This window comes from Dipodomys ordii, unplaced genomic scaffold, assembly GCF_000151885.1.
Source record: "Dipodomys ordii isolate 6190 unplaced genomic scaffold, Dord_2.0 Scaffold23, whole genome shotgun sequence".
Taxonomy (NCBI): Eukaryota; Metazoa; Chordata; class Mammalia; order Rodentia; family Heteromyidae; genus Dipodomys; species Dipodomys ordii.
In genome coordinates this window covers 3,242,501-3,261,596 of record NW_012267239.1, presented here as the reverse complement: position 1 = coordinate 3,261,596, position 19,096 = coordinate 3,242,501, and the positions used below count along the sequence as shown (strand labels likewise).

The 19,096-nt window shown below is 39.3% G+C and overlaps 1 protein-coding gene across 4 annotated transcripts in view; it reads left to right on the top strand.

Annotated features, from left to right (window-relative positions):
- Positions 1–770: 770 nt before the first annotated feature.
- The window catches only part of Mtmr3 (myotubularin related protein 3), a 65,880-nt gene continuing 47,554 nt past the window's right edge, over positions 771–19,096 (top strand). For 2 of the 4 annotated variants that reach the window (XM_013014426.1, XM_013014424.1), the window contains exons 1-4: positions 806–820; positions 9,499–9,581; positions 16,800–16,889; positions 17,282–17,398. In XM_013014426.1, the coding sequence (XP_012869880.1) occupies positions 9,579–9,581; positions 16,800–16,889; positions 17,282–17,398 (210 nt within the window). In that variant the 5' untranslated portion in view covers positions 806–820; positions 9,499–9,578. Of the gene's footprint in view, positions 821–9,498; positions 9,582–16,799; positions 16,890–17,281; positions 17,399–19,096 lie in introns of all 4 variants that reach the window. The other 2 variants (XM_013014425.1, XM_013014427.1) reach the window with 2 other exon arrangements.

The following is a 19,096-nucleotide window of genomic DNA, read 5'->3' as shown; positions in this document are numbered from 1 at the left end:
TATCATAAAGGAACAAGGTCCTTTGGACTTATTTCTATCAAATATAGATTATTGCTAGTGACTAAAGTACTTTGTGTTTAGAATTATGTGTCATTGCTTTTTTTTCTTAATCAAAAAGGTAGATCTCTTGATAGGAGCCAGTTATGTGTACAGAAGATGTTAAACTAGAAAGTCTTAAGCTTAGAGTGGCTGAGATCTTAGATTTTTTGTTTGTTTGTTTGTTTTAAAGAACCTGTTCCTGTAGCAGTGAGACTTACCTGAGAAGCTATCAAAAATGATACTTGGGGCTGGGAAGGTGGCTCAGTGGTAAAGTGCTTGCCTTGCATGCATGAGGCCCTAGGTTTGATTCCTCAGCACCACATAAGCAGAAAAAGCCGGAAGTGGTGCTGTGGCCCAAGTGGTAGAGCGCTAGCCTTGAGCTGAAGAGCTGAGGGACAGTGCCCAGGCTGAGAGTTCAGGCCTGTGACCGACCCCCCCCCCCTAAAAAAAAAAAGATATTTGCTTAACTGAAGAAAACTCAAATAGAGTGTCTTTAGGTTCCTAGAAAGCTTGGTTCTGTACAGTTCTGAAGTTTTTCTAAAAGTACACTAAGTCCCAACTAGATATATCCTGTGTAGTTAAAACCTTTCAGAATCTGTGGTTGAGTAAACAGTCTATATTGCAGCAATGTGAAAATCTGTTATGGTATACAGACAAAAGTCTTATAAGGCAGATATAAATGGTATAACTTGATTCTTGTTATTATAAGACAAATGGTTTTTCTTTTACAGAGTTCCTTGTGAAACCTAATAGAAAAATCTCTCGGGACAAACTTCATTTGGTAAGTTTGGTTTTCTCCTATATTCATTCTCTCTCTCTCCACTGATTTGAAGCAGGGGGGAAAACTGTCTCTGTCTCTGCTTATTTGAAGAAGGGAAAAATTAACATAGATACTGATTTTTGTCAATCTATTTGTCCCTGTCCATAATATTTGGACTCTACATTTATTTTATAGTCCCCCCCCCCACTAAGACTCTGGCCCAGGTTACCTTTTTAATATTTATTTGTGGGGTAATGTAATAGTCTCTGTGCTTGAAAACATGTATTTAAATTGAAATTTTGTAAGTTGCAGCACTCACCTTCTATCTAAAATAGTCTTATCGATCTGAAGATGTTAAAATTGAATGCCGGGCACCGTGGCTCATGCCTGTAATCCTAGCTATTCAGGAGGCTAAGATTAAAGGATCGTGGTTCGAAGCTCCAATTAACCACCAAAGAGCTGGAGGTAGAATTTAGGCTCAAGTGATCAAGAGTGCTAGCCTTGAGCATAAAAACTTAGAAATAGTACTCAGGCACTAATTTTAAGCCCTGGAACCAGGAAAAAAAAGTAACTTGATTAATTTTTTGACTTTCTTAAATTGGTGTAAATTTATCTAAAAACCAAGACTTCTTAATACTAGTTAGTAGTTGAAATATGAGTTTTCTTTCTTCCCCTCCCAAAGTATTGACATCAGTTAGTTGTACAAGGGAAACTCATTTTTAACAAGTCCATTTATTGAGTTCTTTTACTTTATTTTTATACATGTATATAATTTGTCTATATCTGCCCTTCTCATGTATATATATTGTCTATATCTGCCCTCTTTCCTCCTTACAGTTCATCTGCCTCCTCTACTAATGCCTATACCCCAGACAAGAAATATTTCAGCTTCTTAATACATTTTTTTGTTGAAGTGCCTGTTAATTGTTTAAGAGTTTGATCATAGAATCTCACATGCACATATCCCATACTTTATGTGTATGTGAGTCTAGTATGTGCTTATGAACATTAATATATATTTATACATTTATATGTATGTATTTTAGGTATAACATCCACATTTGGAAAAATTGTCCTTTGCCCTTCTTAAGCCTAACTTAATTTACTTAGTATTACTTTTTAAAAATTCTGAATATTCTTAAAAATACAATTTTTTTATTATTATTTGTTTTTGTTGGTCATTGGGCCTGAACTCTGGGCCTGGGCACTGCCCCTCAGCTCTTCAGTTCAAGGCTAGCACTCTACTACTTGAGCTACAGCACCACTTCTGGCTTTTTCTGCTTTTGTGGTGCTGAGGAATCGAACTCAGGGCCTCATGCATTCAAGGCAAGCACTCTACCACTGAGCCACCTTCCCAGCCCAGTATTACATTATTCAACTTTATCTGTTTCCCTGCAAGTGATACAATTTCGTTCTTTATGGGTAAATAGTCCATTGTGATTATCTACCCCATTTTCTTGACCCATTCATCAGTTGTAGGGTATCTGGGCTCTATCCATAGCTTTGCTATTGTGAGTAAATGCTGCAATGAATATAAGTGTTCAGGGGCCTGTATTATATCCTGACTTAACACATTCCTTCAGATAAATGTCTGAGGATGGTATCATTGGATTATATAGTAGTGCTATTTTTAGTTTTTTGAGGAAACTTCATGCTGATTTCCATAGTGGTTGTACTATGTTTAAAGTCCTACCAGCAGTGTATTAAGGTTTCTTTTTTTTTCACATTCTTTTTTTGGGGGGGTCCGGTCATGGGGCCTGAACTCTGGGCCTGGGCGCTGTGCCTCAGCTCTTCAGCTCAAGGCTAGCGCTCTACCACTTGAGCCACAGCACTACTTGTGGCTTTTTTTTTTGCTTATGTGGTGCTGAGGAATCGAACCCAGGGCCCCAGGCATGCAAGGCAAGTGCTCTACCACTGAGCCACCTTCCCAGCCCCTTTTTTTCACATTCTTGCCACTTGTTGTTTGTGGTCTCAATGATGTCCATCTTGACTGGAGTAAAATGGAATCTCACTGTTTTATTTGCATTTTCTTTTTCTTTCTTTTCTTTGTTTCTTTTTTCTTTTTTTTGCCAGTCCTGGGGCCTGAACTCTGGGCCTAGGCGCTATCTCTCAGCTCTTCAGCTCAAAGCTAGTGCTCTACCACTTGAGCCACAGCGCCACTTACGGCTTTTTCTGCTTATGTGGTGCTGAGGAATCAAACTCAGGGTCTCAAGCATGCAGGGCAAGCACTTTACCACTGAGCCACCTTCCTAGCCCCTTATTTGCATTTTCTTTATATGAAAACCAAGACTAGAGGCCTCTACCCCTCCTCCTCTTCTCCCTTTGTGACCTAACCTGTCCTCCAGCTGGTGATTGCAAGTATAGACCACCATGCTCAGCACAATGTGAAATCTAATTAGAAAAACAAGTTTTGAAAAGTTCTCCTATGTGGTTATTAATCCCTGTCCTGTCTCTTATGTATCTTTTTCATAGACTGGTGCCTGACCCCTTTTGAGTCCTTACTGTCATTTGTCTCTGTTTAACTAGGGAATTTTAATTGAAAAGAAAAATTGTTCCCTTCCTTTAAAAATTTTAAATTGAAATCATTTCCTTGTCAGGAACCTTTGGCTTACCTTTGGTCTCTATACCAGGGACCACGTTCTTTAACGTGGCATATAGGGCTCTTTGCAAGTGGGCTTGAAACAGATCTTCTGTGTCTAGGTACTAATTCCCTGTGCACCTAGTACATCTTTTGTTGTAGTCATGTTGACCTATTTCTTGTCTGTCAGGTATTCCCTTGTATACTTTCTTGTCTTATTTTGCTGTGTGTCCTATTCCTGTTCTTTTTGTCCTGTAGCTCAAAATCTTGCTTTCTCACCATTAAAAGCAGAATCGTCTACCAAGTTTTCCTTGGGTACCCATGTCAAATCCATATCTGTATCTTGCATTACTATTTACATCTCTTATTACTGTCTGCCTTATTTTCTGTCACCTTCTAATTTATAACATCCTGAAGGTAAGAACTATCTTAATAATTGAATTGTTAGTTCATACAAATGACCTTTAGATTCCTGGAATACCATGCCTTTTCACCATAAGTTCCGCTTAATTAGGGTTTTTGTTTTGGTAAGAATAAAAATAGATTGGCTGAATATAATCCATGTCCCAAGCTATTCTTGTTGGTAAATGTAAGATTTTAAGTAATGAATTGAGGAATTTCTCTTTCTTAGGTATTTGAAAGATAGATACCCAGTTCAAGGAAGATTAAATGGTTGGTGATTTGCTTTTGTAAAGTTATATCTGAGCTGTTGCATCATGAGGTAGTACTGTTGATTGAGCTGAGAGAAGCCCCATTGTTAAAATTCTCAGAAATATAAAGTGAAATTTGGCCTGGATGCTTACATAGGAGTCTTGTCCTTCATTGGCCAAGGGATTGGTGGGGATAAGTGTTCTGCATTCTGCCTTTAGAGAGGAAATGTAATCCTAATATACTATTCAGCTTTGAAATATGCAAGCATTGACATTGCCAAATAATGTAAATGTCTATTAACTTAAGAATCAGTGTATAGGTTGATTTTATAGAAGGCATTCATCAAAGGCATTTGCCAAGTAGAGTGAAAAATGTTACATTGTTACCTGAAGAAATATGAGCTAGATTTGGAGGGAAATATGTAAAATTATTAAACTAATTTGGATGCCAGAAAACAATTTAAATTATAAAATATGTGCCACCAGAGAAAAGGAGATTAGAGATAACAAGTGGATCTAATATATAATCCTGGAATGGATCCTTTAGTAAAGGGGATAAAAATTGCTGTGAAGGACATAATTAAATCAGTTAACAAAAACTCAGGTGGTATTCTGTCAGTATTAATTTTCCTCAATTAAAAAAATTGAATATGTAAGAGATTTTTTTTTGCAGTTAATAAACATAGACTGTAAGTAAGGTTTTTCAGAGGTCTAGTATATGAGACTCTCGTTTAAATGGTTGAAAGGAAACAGCTGCACATGCCTGTGTGTTAGAAGCTGTCCTATCCAAATTGGAGGGTTTTTTTTTCTTGTGGAGGTACTTGCTAGGTAGGTAGGTGCTCTTACTGCTGAGCTGTGTCTCCAGCCCTGATTTTTCCTTATTTTTTGATATTAGGGTCTTACTCCATGCATATGCTCATGTGGAATTCACCTATGTTAAGCTTTCCAGTAGCTAGATTACAGATCACCCTACCACATCCAACCCTTCATTGTGGAAAGGGTCTTGTGAACATTTTTCTGCTTGAACTAGACTCAAACTGCAATCTCTAGCAATCTCTGCCTCCTAAGTAGCTAGGGTTTATTACGATTATAGGCATGAGCCATCAGTGCTTGGCCAAAATTCTTTTATACAGAGTATAATATATAATAAAGTAAATTGTTTTTTAAAAAATTGGGATTGAACCCAGGGTCCTGAGCTTGCTACTCAGATATATTGCCACTTAACTTTATCCCTAGCCCTTTAATTTTTTAAATTTTGAGATGAGGTCTCACTAACTTTGCCCAGGCTGACCTTAAATTCTGGATCTTCTTGCCTCTGCTTCCTGTCTAGGTAGGATTTAGGGTGTATGTCACCATGCCTGGCCATGAAATACAGTTCGTACCCATGGAACCATATGTTATCATATTTATGATTGTGTATACATAGTAATAATTTTTAAAATGCTTATAATTATGCTTCTAACAATACTAAGCATGTCATATATATCCTATCCTTTGATTGTTATGACTTTTTTTTTTTTTTTGGTCAGTCATATATGAACTCTGGGCCTTGGTGCTATCACTGAGCCCTGCACTCTACCACTTTGAGTCACAATACCACTTTCATTTTTTCTGGTGGTTCATTGGAGATGAGTCTTATGGACTTTCCTGCCAGTGCTGGCTTAGAACTGCGATCCTCAGATCTCAGCTTTCTTAGTAGCTAAGATTACAGGCATGAGCCACTAGCTCCTGGCCTTACAACTCTTTGATGCAGCAGTATTTTCCTCCTTGTTTGACAGATAAAACTGAGACTAAAAAAGTAGCATGATTTGCTCTTGGGGGTCATAGTTAATACAGGTTGAACATCCCTAGTCCCCAAATCTGAAAAACTTAAATGTAAATTACTTTTGATCTTATGCATTTCTGATCAGGAATACATAATCTATATATGATAAAATCAGGACTTGAGCTCATCTGTGTGCACAGCCATTGCTTGTTCAAAATACATTCTTGATTACTCTTTTTCTTTTTGGTGGGGAAAGGATTGAGGGGATGGACCGTACTGGGGTTTGAACTCCAGGCTTTGTGCTTGCCATTTGAGCCATGTCTGTTACTATTATTAATATTATTATTGCCAGTCCTGGGTCTTGAATTCAGGTCCTGGGCACTCTCTGTGCCTCTCTCTGCTTAAGGCTAGCACTTGAGCCACAGTGCCATTTCTGGCCTTTTCTGTTTATGTGGTATTGACAATCAAACCCAGGGCTTCATGCATGCTAGGCAAGTACTCTACCACTAAGCCACATTAAAAAAAAACAAAACAAAAAAAACGTTACTGGGGTTTGAACTCAGTCTTCCTTGATCTATTTTTTGAAATAGGATCTTGTTTTATGACTATACTGGCCTGGACTGTGAACTTTTTTTTTTTTGGTCAGTTGTGGGCTTTGCATGTGGCCCGGGCTCTGCCTTTCAGGTCTTCAGCTCAAGGCTAGCACTCTACCACCTGAGCCACAGTGCCACTTCCAGTTTTCTGGTGGTTTATTGGAGAGAAGAGTCTGAACTTTCCTGCCCAGACTGGCTTTGAACCGTGATGCTCAGATCTCAGCCTCCTGTGTAACTAGGATTACAGGCGTGAGCCACTAGCATCCGGCCTGGACTGTGATCTTCCTGTTTGTGCTTCCTCCTGTCTGACTATGACAAGTATGGGTCACTGTGTCCAGCCATTGGTTGAGATGGAGTCTTGCAGTTTTTTTGGGGGGTGGCGTGGAGTGGGGTGGGGAGGAGCAGCAGGGCAGTGGTTAGGTTTGGGCTGGCATTGAATCATGATTTCCCCATCTGTGCTTTCCCAGTAGCATGTTATTTTGAATTTCCTTTTTTAAAAGCTTTTTTTTTGTAGATAGTGTTGTTATAAATAGATACATATGTTCTTATGTGAACATATCTTTATTGGTAGATAAGTTAGCCATGAATTCTTTCATCTAATGGATAACTTTTATCATTTGAGAAACTGCCTGGCAATTTTCCAAAGAGGCAGCACCATTTTACTTTCTCACCAGCATTCTAAGAAGCTCTTGTTTACTTTTCACACTTGTATTTTTAAAATTTCTTACTAGGAACTTATATCATGTTATAACAATAAAAAAATTGAGACATGTTGAGTTAATAATTAATAGTAATGCTCGTTTTCTTCCCCTTTTTTGTCAGTTGTGTGGCTTGATGCAGAGCCAGGGTGCTCTTCTGAGCACTTTGATTCAAGGTTAGCACTTTGAGTTACAGCTCCACTTCTGGTTTTCTGTTGATTAATTGGAGGTAAGAGTCTCATGGACTTTTCTGCCCTGACTGGCTTTGAACCACAATTTTCAGATCTCAGCTTCCTGAGTAGCTAGGATTTCTAGCTACCAGCACCAGGCTTCTTCCTTTTGATTAACTACCACAGTGAGTTACAGGATTTGAAAATGAGGTACTGCATTTTGCTCCTAAATATTTCCCAAGCATGAGTTCATATATATTCTTTGTTACTATAAAAGGAACCTTGCAGCTGCCTAATTCAGATTGGTTACAGATTTAGTTGTACTGAATGGTTTGTCTTCAAGCCACAATCTCCAGATCTCAGCCTTCTGAGTAAGCTAGGATTACAGTTGTGATCCTGCCACCTGGATCTTTTTTATTTTATTTTTTGGTGGCACTCCTGAGGCTTGAACTCAGGTCCTGGGTACTTTCCTTGAGATTTTTTACTCTTTAACACAAAGCTCTACTTTCGTGGTGCGAGCACGTGTGTGTGCACGTGTGTGTGTGTGTGTGTGTGTGTGTGTGTGTTGGTGAAAGTCTCATGAACTTTCCTGCTAAGGCTATTTTAAATCACAATTCTCAGATCTCAGCCTCCTCATAGGATCATAGGCATGAGCCACTAGAAGCCAGGTGTGTCTCTTACCCTTTAAAACAAATACAAACACACAAGAAAAGGAGTTACAGGTTGATTTTATGATTGCTTTAATTTTCATCAGTATTTTGTAACCTTTATGGACCTATTTTTATGCTACTATCATAGGAATGTTAGACTTGGTTATTTTTTAAAAAAGCCAAAAAAACAAAAAACAGTTCTAGCTGGGCACCAGTAGCTTATGCCTGTAATCCTAGCTACTCAGGAGGCTGAGATCTAAGGATCGTGGTTTCAAAGCCAGCCTGGGCAGGAAAGTCCATGAAACTTTTTTTTTGGGGCCTGAACTCTGGGCCTGGGCGCTGTCCCTCAGCTCTTCAGCTCAAGGCTAGTGCTCTACCACTTGAGCCACAGCACCACTTCCGGCTTTTTTCTTTTTGCTTATGTGGTGCTGAGGAATTGAACCCAGGGCCTCAGGCATGCAAGGCAAGCGCTCTACCACTGAGCCAGCCCTCCGTGAAACTCTTATCTCCAATGAACCACCAGAAAACCAAAAGTGGTGCTATGCCTCAAGTGGTAGAGTACTAGCCTGAGCCAAAGAGCTGAGGGACAGTGTCCAGGTGCAGAGTTCAAGCCCCATGACTGACTCCCCCAAAAAACAACAACAAAAAAAACAGTAATAGTTAAAGGGGTGACATTGATCAAGATGCATTGTGCTTATAAACTAATTTGTTGAATTGAAGCCCTTTTATACAACTACTTAAAAGACTTTTCAAAAAGTCACTTGTGTTTTATGGAATATTAAACATGGCAAGACCCCATATATCCTAATTTTTTCCAGGAAAGGTTGAGTTTGACAAATAAACATTATTTGGAAGATAAAAGATGTTAGGAAGTTAGTCCTGTTTTTTTTTTTTTTTATTATAGTTTGTTTGGAACTATGCAATTTTCTAGCTAATTTTCTTTCTTTCTTTTTTTTTTTTTTTGGCAACGACCTGCAGGTCTTTATTCTAGAACACGAAGGACCATGTTGTATCCACCCACCCCCAAATTTTACCCTTTCATTAATGAGGTCCCTCCATGCTCTCTTTCATGACACAGGGCTTTTGAAAACAGGTCAAACCCAGGAGATTCTTAAATTTGTCCCCCCCCCATACTATTATTTACAGAATTCACTCTTACAGTGATGGTGGAAGACCTGAGCACTAATCCCACTCTTCACTGTATCTTCAATGTCTGCTACACATCTTCACCGTCGCGGATGCCTGGTTCTTACTCTCTTGGAGCTCACGGTGTCGTCTGCCTTCTTTAGATTTTCTGCACCTTGCTTGGCCCCTCGAGTTACTCTGGGCTTGGGTTCACTGGCTAATTTTCTTACAGTTAAATAATTTAAAAAAGAAGAAGAACTGATTAAGGTCAGGAGGATTTTTACAAAGACATTATCAAGGTTAGAACTGATTAGTGTGAATTAGTAAGGTAATATTCTTAAACTTTTTCTTGGCTGACTCTGGTGAGGTTTTCAGGTTCATATACGCAATCCTTTTAATTAGGTTATGGCCAATTAGGGGAGAATTGTTGCCAATTTTGCCCTTTTGTTTTTTTCTTTCTTAAATAAAAGATCTCAGCATAAGAAAAAGAAGAGCCTTCAGACACTGAAGAAGGGAAGGGGATATCTCCTCCTAATCTGGGCCTCCTGTCATGGTAAGTACAAGGAAGTAAGAAAATTGGAGTTGCACTAGCAATTTTGCGAACACCAGTAAGGTCCACAGTTGAATTTCCTTTTCCTAGAACCATCTTTGCTTCGACCCACTGTTTATTTGGTAGTTGTAATGATGGATTACTACTCCCGTGTACAGAGTAGTTTCATTTCTGTTCACTTGAATTTGTGAGCTAGATAATATGATGGGGTTTTTTTTTGCGGGGGGGAGGGGGTAGTGAGGAGGGCGCACACATATGCCTGCCCTTGAACTCAGGGCCTGGGTGTTGTCCTTGAGCTTTTGTGCTCAAGGCTAGTGTTCTACCACTTGAGCCATAGCTCTGTTCCCAACTTTTTTGGTAGTTAATTGGAGCTAAGAATCTCATGGAGGGCTGGGAAGTGGGCTCAGAGGTAGAATGCTTGCCTCACATGCATGAGGCCCTGGGTTTGATTCCTCAGCACCATATAAGCAGAAAAAAGTGGGAAGTGGTGCTGTGGCTCAAGTGGCGCTAGCCTTGAGCTGAAAAGCTGAGGGACAGTGCCCAGGCCCAGAGTTCAGCCCCCATCACCAACATTTAAAAATAAAAAAAAAATGAATCTCTTGGACTTTCCAGCCAAGTTGTCTTTGAATGGTGATCCTCAGATCTTAGCCTCCTTAGTCACTAGCATTGTAGGAGTGAGTTCCTGAGACCTGATATACGATGTCACATTTAAAATTAACTACCAAATGGAATTAATATTAAGATATGTGGTTCTTGGTTCAGGTTTGTTTTTTTTTTGGGTCCGGTCGTGGAGCCTGAACTCTGGGCCTGAGCACTGTCCCTCAGCTCTTCAGCTCAAGGCTAGCGCTCTACCACTTGAGCCACAGCATCACTTCCGGCTTTTTATTTTATTTTATTTTTTGCTCATGTGTTGCTGAGGAATCGAACCCAGGGCCTCATGCATGCAAGGCAAGCGCTCTACCACTGAGCCACCTTCCCAGCCCATAGGTTTGTTTTTTTTTTTTAAATCATTTTCAAAAAGGCTGGGCTGGTGTTGTAGTTAGTGGTGCAGCAAATGCTTTGCATGTACAAGGCTCTGCCTTCAAAAAAGATTTTTTTTTTTTTTTGGTTGGTTATGGGGCTTGAACTCTGGGCCTGGGCGCTGTCCCTCAGCTCTTCAGCTCAAGGTGAGCGCTGTACCACTAGAGCTACAGTGCCACTTCTAGTTTTCTGAGTGGTTTATTGGAGATAAGAGTTTCATGGCCTTTCATGCCCAGGCTGGCAAAAAAGTTATTTTTTTTTGTATTTATACATAGAAGAATTGTGAGGTAATCACTTACACATTCCTAATTTTTTTAATTGACAGAATTGTGTAATGTGTATATATTTATAGAATGGACAAATTGAGCTAATTAGTGTATCTATTAACTTACAAAGTGCAGTCTATGATTTACCTTTCAGAGTGGCAGCCATTCCTATCTTTCCTATTAGATTTCTTGAAGATAGTATTTTGATTCCATTGTACTTGAAGCAGCTTATTACATCCCTGCCTCCATCTCTGACTGAAAAGAACTTTATAATAACATTCTAGTGACTGCTAAGGCCGTTTAGGGGCTAGTATATACAGAGGAGAAGGAACAACAATACAGTCGCTTTTTATTTTGGGTCGGTCATGGGACCTGAACTCTGGGACTGGGCACTCTCCAGCTCAAGGCTAGCGCTCTACCACTTGAGCCATAATGCCACTTCCAGCTTTTTTCTGCGTATGTGGTGCTGAGGAATCGAACCCAGGCCTCATGCATTCAAGGCAAACACTCTACCACTGAGCCACCTTCCCAGCCCTGACAGTGGCATTTTAATCAGTTCTGAGGACACATGAACAGTGCTTGAAGGCTTAAAAAACAAACAAACAATTCTCTGTAATATTGTTCCTGTTTCTACCTTATGATATTTCCTAGATTCAAACTTTTCATGCTGGTGCACAAGGGAGGAATTGAAAAGACTCTGTTAATTTCAAGCTGCATTAGAGACCTATGTGGAAAATGCTTTTCAAAATTAAAAACAGTAAAACAAAACAGAAAAACTTAGTTGTGCAGAAATGTCATATTAAAAGGAGGAGAAGGTTAACTGCTCCTGCCTGAAGGTGGACCAATGTTTCTTAGTTTGTGGGCATTAAAGCTTTTTGATTTATCCTGTACCCAAACACTGACTAAATTTTACTGTTATTTCTCTAGAGAATATTTTATTGGTTTCCCAATTTTTAATGAATTGAAAATGTGCTTGCCTAGTATTTATATGGTCTGCATGCCAGTGCTAATGAATAGCAAATGATGGGCTTATGAAAGCAGCACTGTTCTGAGCCAAGGGTTTGTCCTTCATTTGATGCCACACAGCCAGCAGCAGCATGGTCCTTTTCCTGGTACTGCTAGGGTCTCTGTGGTGCTTGGCAAACCATCTCTCTGGTATGTATGCTCTCTGCTCTGAGTTGCAGACACACTGAGATGATTCTGTGTATAATAGTTGGGGAACAGTATGGCTATAACATCTTTATCCCCTTCTCCCCAATTTCTCATAAAGCAGCATTGTAGCAATTAAAAAGAATCTCATTTAGAATTCTTCCACCAGACCTCATGGTGTATGTATTCTTTTCTGACTAGTCCATATGTGTATGTTTTAAGTAGTCAGAATAACATAATTAAGCTTCTGTTTTGCTTTTTTCACACAACAAATTGAACATTTTCTCATGTTTATTCATTGGATTCCTGGTTTTATTTTTATATTATAATGTTGATTATTCCTGATTGTAATATATTGCAAGTTGTTGAGGCATCAATTCACTTAAGTATGTACCATATTATACCATTTAGATTGAAGATCCTAGTCCTAAGTTTTTTTTTTTTAATGGTATGATTATTTTGTTGTTGTTGGTGGTGGTTGTGGGGCCTGAACTCTGGGCCTGGGTGCTGTCCCCCAGCTCTTCAGCTGTAGAACAGCGCTCTACCACCTGAGCCTCAGCCCTACTTCCTGCTTTTTCTGCTTATGTGGTGCTGAGGAATCAAACGGAGGGCCTCATGCATGCAAGGCAAATGCTCTACCACTGAGCCACCTTCCCAGCCCCTAGTCCTTAGTTTTTTATAGAAAATTTTTGAACATTGAATTTTCTGTTTTGTTGGTTTTTTTTTCTTTTTTTAATTGTGAAAATACCGTACAGAGGGGTTACAATTGCATGGGCAAGATAACAAGGTAATGAGTACATTTCTTATCAAGCATTGTTGCCTCCTCCTTTGTTTCCCCTTCCCATCCCCCCCTCCCTGCCAGTTGTTGTTGTTGTTTTTAGTGAGCCTATCTTAGGCTTGAACTCAGTGCTTGGGCATTGTCCCTAAGCTACTATACTCAAGGCTAGCAGTCTACCATTTGAGCCACAGCTCAAACCACTTCTGGTTGAATGTGTATGTGTGTGTTTAATTAGAGATGAAAATCTCATGGAATTTCTTACCCAAACTGGCTTTGAACCACTATCCTCAGATTTTGGCTTCCTGAGTAGCTAGGATTACAGGCATTAGTCACTGTTGTCCAGCAGAACTTTCTGCTTTAATTATATCTTAACATCTCCTGTTTTTGTTTTTTTCTCCTGGTCATAGGGCCTGAACTCTGGGGCTTTGGCACTGTTCCTCAGCTCTTCAGCTCAAGGCTAGCACTCTACCACTTGAGCCATAGCGCCACTTCTGTTTTTTTCTGCTTATGTGGTGCTGAGGAATCGAACCCAGGGCCTCATGCTTGCAAGGCAAGCACTCTACCACTGAGCCACCTTCCCAGCCCCCATTTCCTGTTTTTTCTACTCTTAAAAGATCTTAAATAGAGCAAGTGACTCATGCCTCCTTGCTACTCAGGAGGCTGAAATTTGAGGATTGTAGTTCCAAAGCGAGGCCTGACAGAAAAGGTCATGAGACATATCTCCAAAAAACTCAGAAAAGGCTGGAATTGGGGGCTGGTAATGTGGCTTAGTGGTAGAGTGCTTGCCTAGCATGCATGACGCCCTGAGTTCAGTTCCTCAGTACCACATAAGCAGAACAAGCTGGAAGTGATGCTGTGGCTCAAGTGGTAGAGTGCTAGCCTTGAGTATAGAGAGGCTCAGGGACAGTGCCTAGGCCCTGAGGTTAAGCCCCAGGACTTGCAAAAAAAAAAAAATGCTGGGAATGGCGCTGTGGCTCAAGTAATAGAGCATCAGCCTTGAGCAGGAAAGCTAAGAATATCACCCAGGCCCTAAGTCTAAGCCCCAGGACTGACACAAAAGAAAAGATCTTAAATGAGGAACTAGAGGTGTTCTCAAGTGGTAGAGAGCCTCATACCCTGAGTTCAAGCCCTCAGTACCAGCACTGAAAAGAAATTTTAAAGGGTTAAGCCTATCTTTGAGAGGTTAGGTATTGGGAAAACAGGTTTTTATGTTGTTTTCCATATATTAATTCTGTGAAAGGAAAACAGTACTCAGCTGTAGTAATCAGTTCATGGTTACTCTTGTTTGATCAGATCCTTGCTTTCTATTGCTTTGGATTATTTTGACACAAATTCCAACAATTATATCAAGGGACATATGCTTTTGATGGCTCCTAATGCATATCTTAAGAATAGTGAATGGAATTGGCAATAAGACTGGTAATTGTTTTCATTTTTACATTTGTGAACATGAATATATAAATTTACTTAATTGGATTAATTCTCTCATTGTATCTTAAACGTTTATCTGCAATGTCAACTTCCCTTCTGCAGTAGGTACTGAACTCTTGATAGTTTAGCCAGCCTGTAACTGTAGTTGATCCCTCCTTTTCAGACTTGGTTGGAAAAGTGATCACAGGTGATCATCCTGAGTTTATGGAGTTTGGTAAAGACTAAGAACCACCAGATTTCATAATACCCGTTATTCCTCAGTAATAGAAGGAATTCCACAAAGTAGTATACTAATTAATTACTTTTTAGCACCTAGAAGTTTGTTTCCAAACCTCTTGTAAGACCAAAACTTTATACTTTGTAAAACTCACAAAAATTGTAATAAATTTAGGGAATTAATTCAGCTGCCAAATTGTTAGCTGAGCAGTGTTTTTGGAGTTACTCTTTTAGAAAGTCCAATGCATATAGCTGTTTCTAATGTTAAATTTAATCTTTTGAGATTGAATGCATTTTTATGCACAAGGGAAAATTGTTTGTTTATCTGAAACCTTACAGATAATGACAGTTGAAACAAAAATCTTGTGTGAGATTGAATGCATTTTTATGCACAAGGGAAAATTGTTTGTTTATCTGAAACCTTACAGGTAATGACAGTTGAAACAAAAATCTTGTGTGTGTTGGTGCTGCCTGTCATTTTTTCTGCTCTTAGCTGGCAATCTACTACTTGAGCTTCACTTCCTTTTCCTGTTTTTTTGGTGGTTAATTGGAGATAAGAGTTTATGGACTTTTGGGGGGCTGGGAAGATGGCTCAGTGGTAGAGCGCTTGCCTTGCATGCATGAGGCCCTGGGTTCGATTCTTCAGCACCACATAAACAAAAAGAAAAAAGCCAGAAGTGGTGCTGTGGCTCAAGTGGTAGAGTGCTAGCCTTGAGCTGAAGAGCTGAGGGACAGCGCCCAGGCCCAGAGTTCAGGCCCCACGACCGGACCCCCCCCCAAAAAAAAAAGTACATGGACTTTTTTGCCCAGGCTGGCTTGAACAGTGTACCTTAGATCTCAGCCTCCTGAGGAGCTAAGGATTGTAGACATGAACCACGAGCACCTAACTGACAAAATCTTATTTTTAAAAAGAAAATTTGATTTGACTGTGAAAAATAAGTACACTGTTGTCTTGTTGGTTTAAGAAATAAGATGATTTCATTCCATTTTAAGTTTTTGTTACATGGAATGAAATCATCTTATTTCATTCCATTTTCAGTTTTTGTTGCATTCATTGAACTAGATTAGTATCCAAGTTAGTGTCCTAGCAAGAATGAATAGCTAAGTAGCCTCTCTAGCTCTCATGTCTTTCTCTCCTTCTCTTCCCAACCCCTACTTTTAAAAGCTTGACACATTATTTACATTTTAAGCTGTTAAAGGTGTCAGCAGAAAACTGGGTCAGGAAATTACTTAAGAAACAATGAGTACCTTGTAAACTATTCTTAAAGACAGTAAAAGTTTAGGACTTACACATTTATGTGAGTTAAAAAGCTAGTTAAGTGCTGCTGAGAATGTTTAAAGTGTACTTCTATGTAAGAACTTTTAAAAGCACTCCCTCAATGTTTTATAGCATTTCCTACCTATTCCTATTAGTTCATGAGAAGAACAAATTGTCAGCATTCTCTATTTTCTTTTTCTTTTTCTCTTCTTTTTGGCAGTATAGGATTTGAGCTTATGGCCTTGCATTTGCTATGCATATGCTCTACTACTTGAACCATGCCTCCAGTACTTTTTGTTGCAGGCCAACCTTGGCCTACATTCTACTCTACTTCATGCTAGCTGGGATTACAGTTGTGAACCATTATGCACAACTTGTTTGTTGAGATTTGGTCTCACCAGCTTTTTGTCTGGCTGGCGTCAAGCCATGATCCTCTTGATATCTCCCTCCACAGTAGCTAGCATTACAAGTGTGAGTTACCATGCACAGCTTTCTATAGTTTTTATTATTAAATAGAAGCACTTGGTGTTTAAACACACACACACACACACACACACTCTCTCTCTCTCTCTCTCTCTCTCCCCCTCCCCCTCCCTTTCTCCCCCTCTCCCCCTCCCCTTCCCTCTCTCCCTCTTTCCCTCTCTCCCTTTCTCCCTCTCTCCCTCCTGGTACTAGTGCCTGAACTCTGGTTATATACATTGCATAAAGCACTTTTAGAGGATGATTGTTTTTTCCCCTTGAACTTTTCTCCTTGTTTTTTTGTTTGTTTGCTTTTTGTTTTTGTTGTTTTTTGGTCGGTTGTGGGGCCTGAACTCTGGACCTGATGCTGCCCCTCAGCTCTTCAGCTCAAGGCTAGCGCTGTACCACTTGAGCTACAGCGCCACTTCCAGCTTTTTGCTGTGTATGTGGTGCTGAGGAATGGAACCCAGGGCTTCATGCATGCAGTGCAAGCGCTCTTATCATGGAGCCGCCTTCCCAGCTCTTATCACGGAGCCACCTTCCCAGCTCTTTTCTCCTTGTTCTACAGCGGTTACTAGACTCATAACTATGTAAGAATATATGTCATAAAAGTGGAAATATTTAAAGATTTTTGGTTTTTCCAGGATGAAGAGACTGGGCACAGCCTTGAGTGCATCCAGGCCAATCAGATCTTTCCAAGGAAGCAGCTGATTCGGGAGGATGAGAATCTTCAGGTCATTATAGGCCACTTTTGATTATGTAATGAATGTTTTTCATAGTAATGATATAATTGAAGTAATGCATTATGTGTTTTGATGCACTGAAATAATACATTATGTATTTTTTCCTTAAACCATACACATAACAATGCAAACTGGAAAACACCTCTCATTTAGCAAGACTTATTTCCTAAGAACCCTTTGTTTAAATATGGTCATCTAGTCATTTCTTTAGTAATCCATAATTTGAATTAATTATATTTGAGTTGGGTGTATATCAAACCATCCTCTTGGGGTTCCTTACTTATGTACTGTGCTTTAACATGCATTCATTCACCTGATCTGTGTTTGAAGACTTGGCTTTACTGCTTCAGAACTTTGAAAGGTTTTCTCCTTCCATTTTCAAGGTTCCTTTCCTTGAACTTCATGGAGAGAGCACTGAGTATGTGGGCCGTGCCGAGGATGCCATCATTGCTCTTTCTAATTACAGACTTCACATCAAGTTCAAGGAGTCTCTTGTTAATGTAAGTGATTACCAATTGTTCTTCCTTTAAGGTGGACAGAAAAGGAAGTTGTGCCCAAAGAGGAAAGAACCATATAGGATTAGGTGTGTGAAAGCATCGTGTACTCTTGTTTTTCTCAATTTTGCACTCGAGACATTGGTAACAAACTCTTAAAGTTTATTTAAAATGATTTATTTAGTTGTCAGCTGAGGTATCCATTACTCAGTTAATAATGGATAATTTGTTTGAGCTTTATATAGGTACAAATACTGAATGGGCTTTTTTCCCCCCAATCTTTCATAGTTACCAGATGTTTCAGTTGAGACGATTTCCCAGTCCTTAATATCAAATGATGAGATGTTCTTGGAGCTCACTGCAGACTTTATTGTAGGCTACAGTTACTCTAATGGCTCCTAAATGGTATAAATATAGATGTTAAGTATGGTATTTATTTGCATAATGGACTGTGTATTAACTGAACAAAAAGGAAACCTCTCAATTTTCAAAAATGAATTCATCCTTTTTTTTTAGTTATGAGGGTTCTCTTAGTGAACTGGCTGTTGGCAGTGCACTGCTATCATTTAGTGGTCCTAAACAAATGTAATAAAGACCCAGGAGTTCATGAACTTCCACCAATTCAGTGAGTTCTTCCTTTTTTACTTGCCAGTATTGTGCTTTTTGCACTTGAGTACTAGCTCAGACTAGTGTATTATGACACCTTAAGAGCTCAGGCTTTTGCATACCTCTATTCAGAATACGTGCTTTAGGGTTCATTTTGGTATTCTTTTAAATCTAAATTTTATTCATTTACTCACTAGTCCAAAAAATAACCTAACACCTCAAGTTGCATTCTTTGAATTATAAAAGGGTCATGGCTGCCATTTTTTAGTAATTGGCATTTATTATTTATTCTTTGTAGATAAGCATTTATATCCAGGAGCCATTTTGACCTAAATTCTTTCTGACTTCCAGATTTAGGTTATGATCATTCTCTTAAATCTCTTTTCTTTCCACTAATGAAAGCTGTACACCAAATTCAACAAGGAAAGAGGAAGTGTTGAACTTTTATGCTATGTAGCATTTTGTTTAGAGGGCTCCATTTGGATTGAATGGTGATGATAAGCAGGGGCAAGGATGGGGACTAACATGTCAACAGCAAAAAATTACACACCATTTACTGTGGAATTAAGTGATTAAATAAAACACACATACATATTTTGATTAATTTTGCTAGTATTGGGGCTTGTATACAGAGCTTTGAACACTTGCTCAGCATTTTTGCTCGTTGCTGTCACTCTACCTTTTGAGCCATGCCTCCACTACTAAAACTATCAAATTTAATTTTGTGTTCTTTCAGTGTTAAAATGGCTGGAACCAATGGGATTATTTCATTGCATGTGAGAAAGGTAGTTTCACCTAGTTGCATTTTCCCTTATCATTGCCTACTTACCAGCTTATTGATTTTTGACTAATTATTTCAATAGCAAATTTTAGATTTGTTTGGGAATGGTGTCAGTTGGAATCATGTTCTCACTATCTTTTTTTTTTTTTGGGTCCGGTCGTGGGGCCAGAACACTGGGCATGGGCGCTGTCCCTCAGCTCTTCAGCTCAAGGCTAGCTCTCTTCCCCTTGAGCCACAGCGCCACTTCCAGCTTTTTTCTTTTTGCTTATGTGGTGCTGAGGAATCGAACCCAGGGCCTCATGCATGCAAGGCAAGCG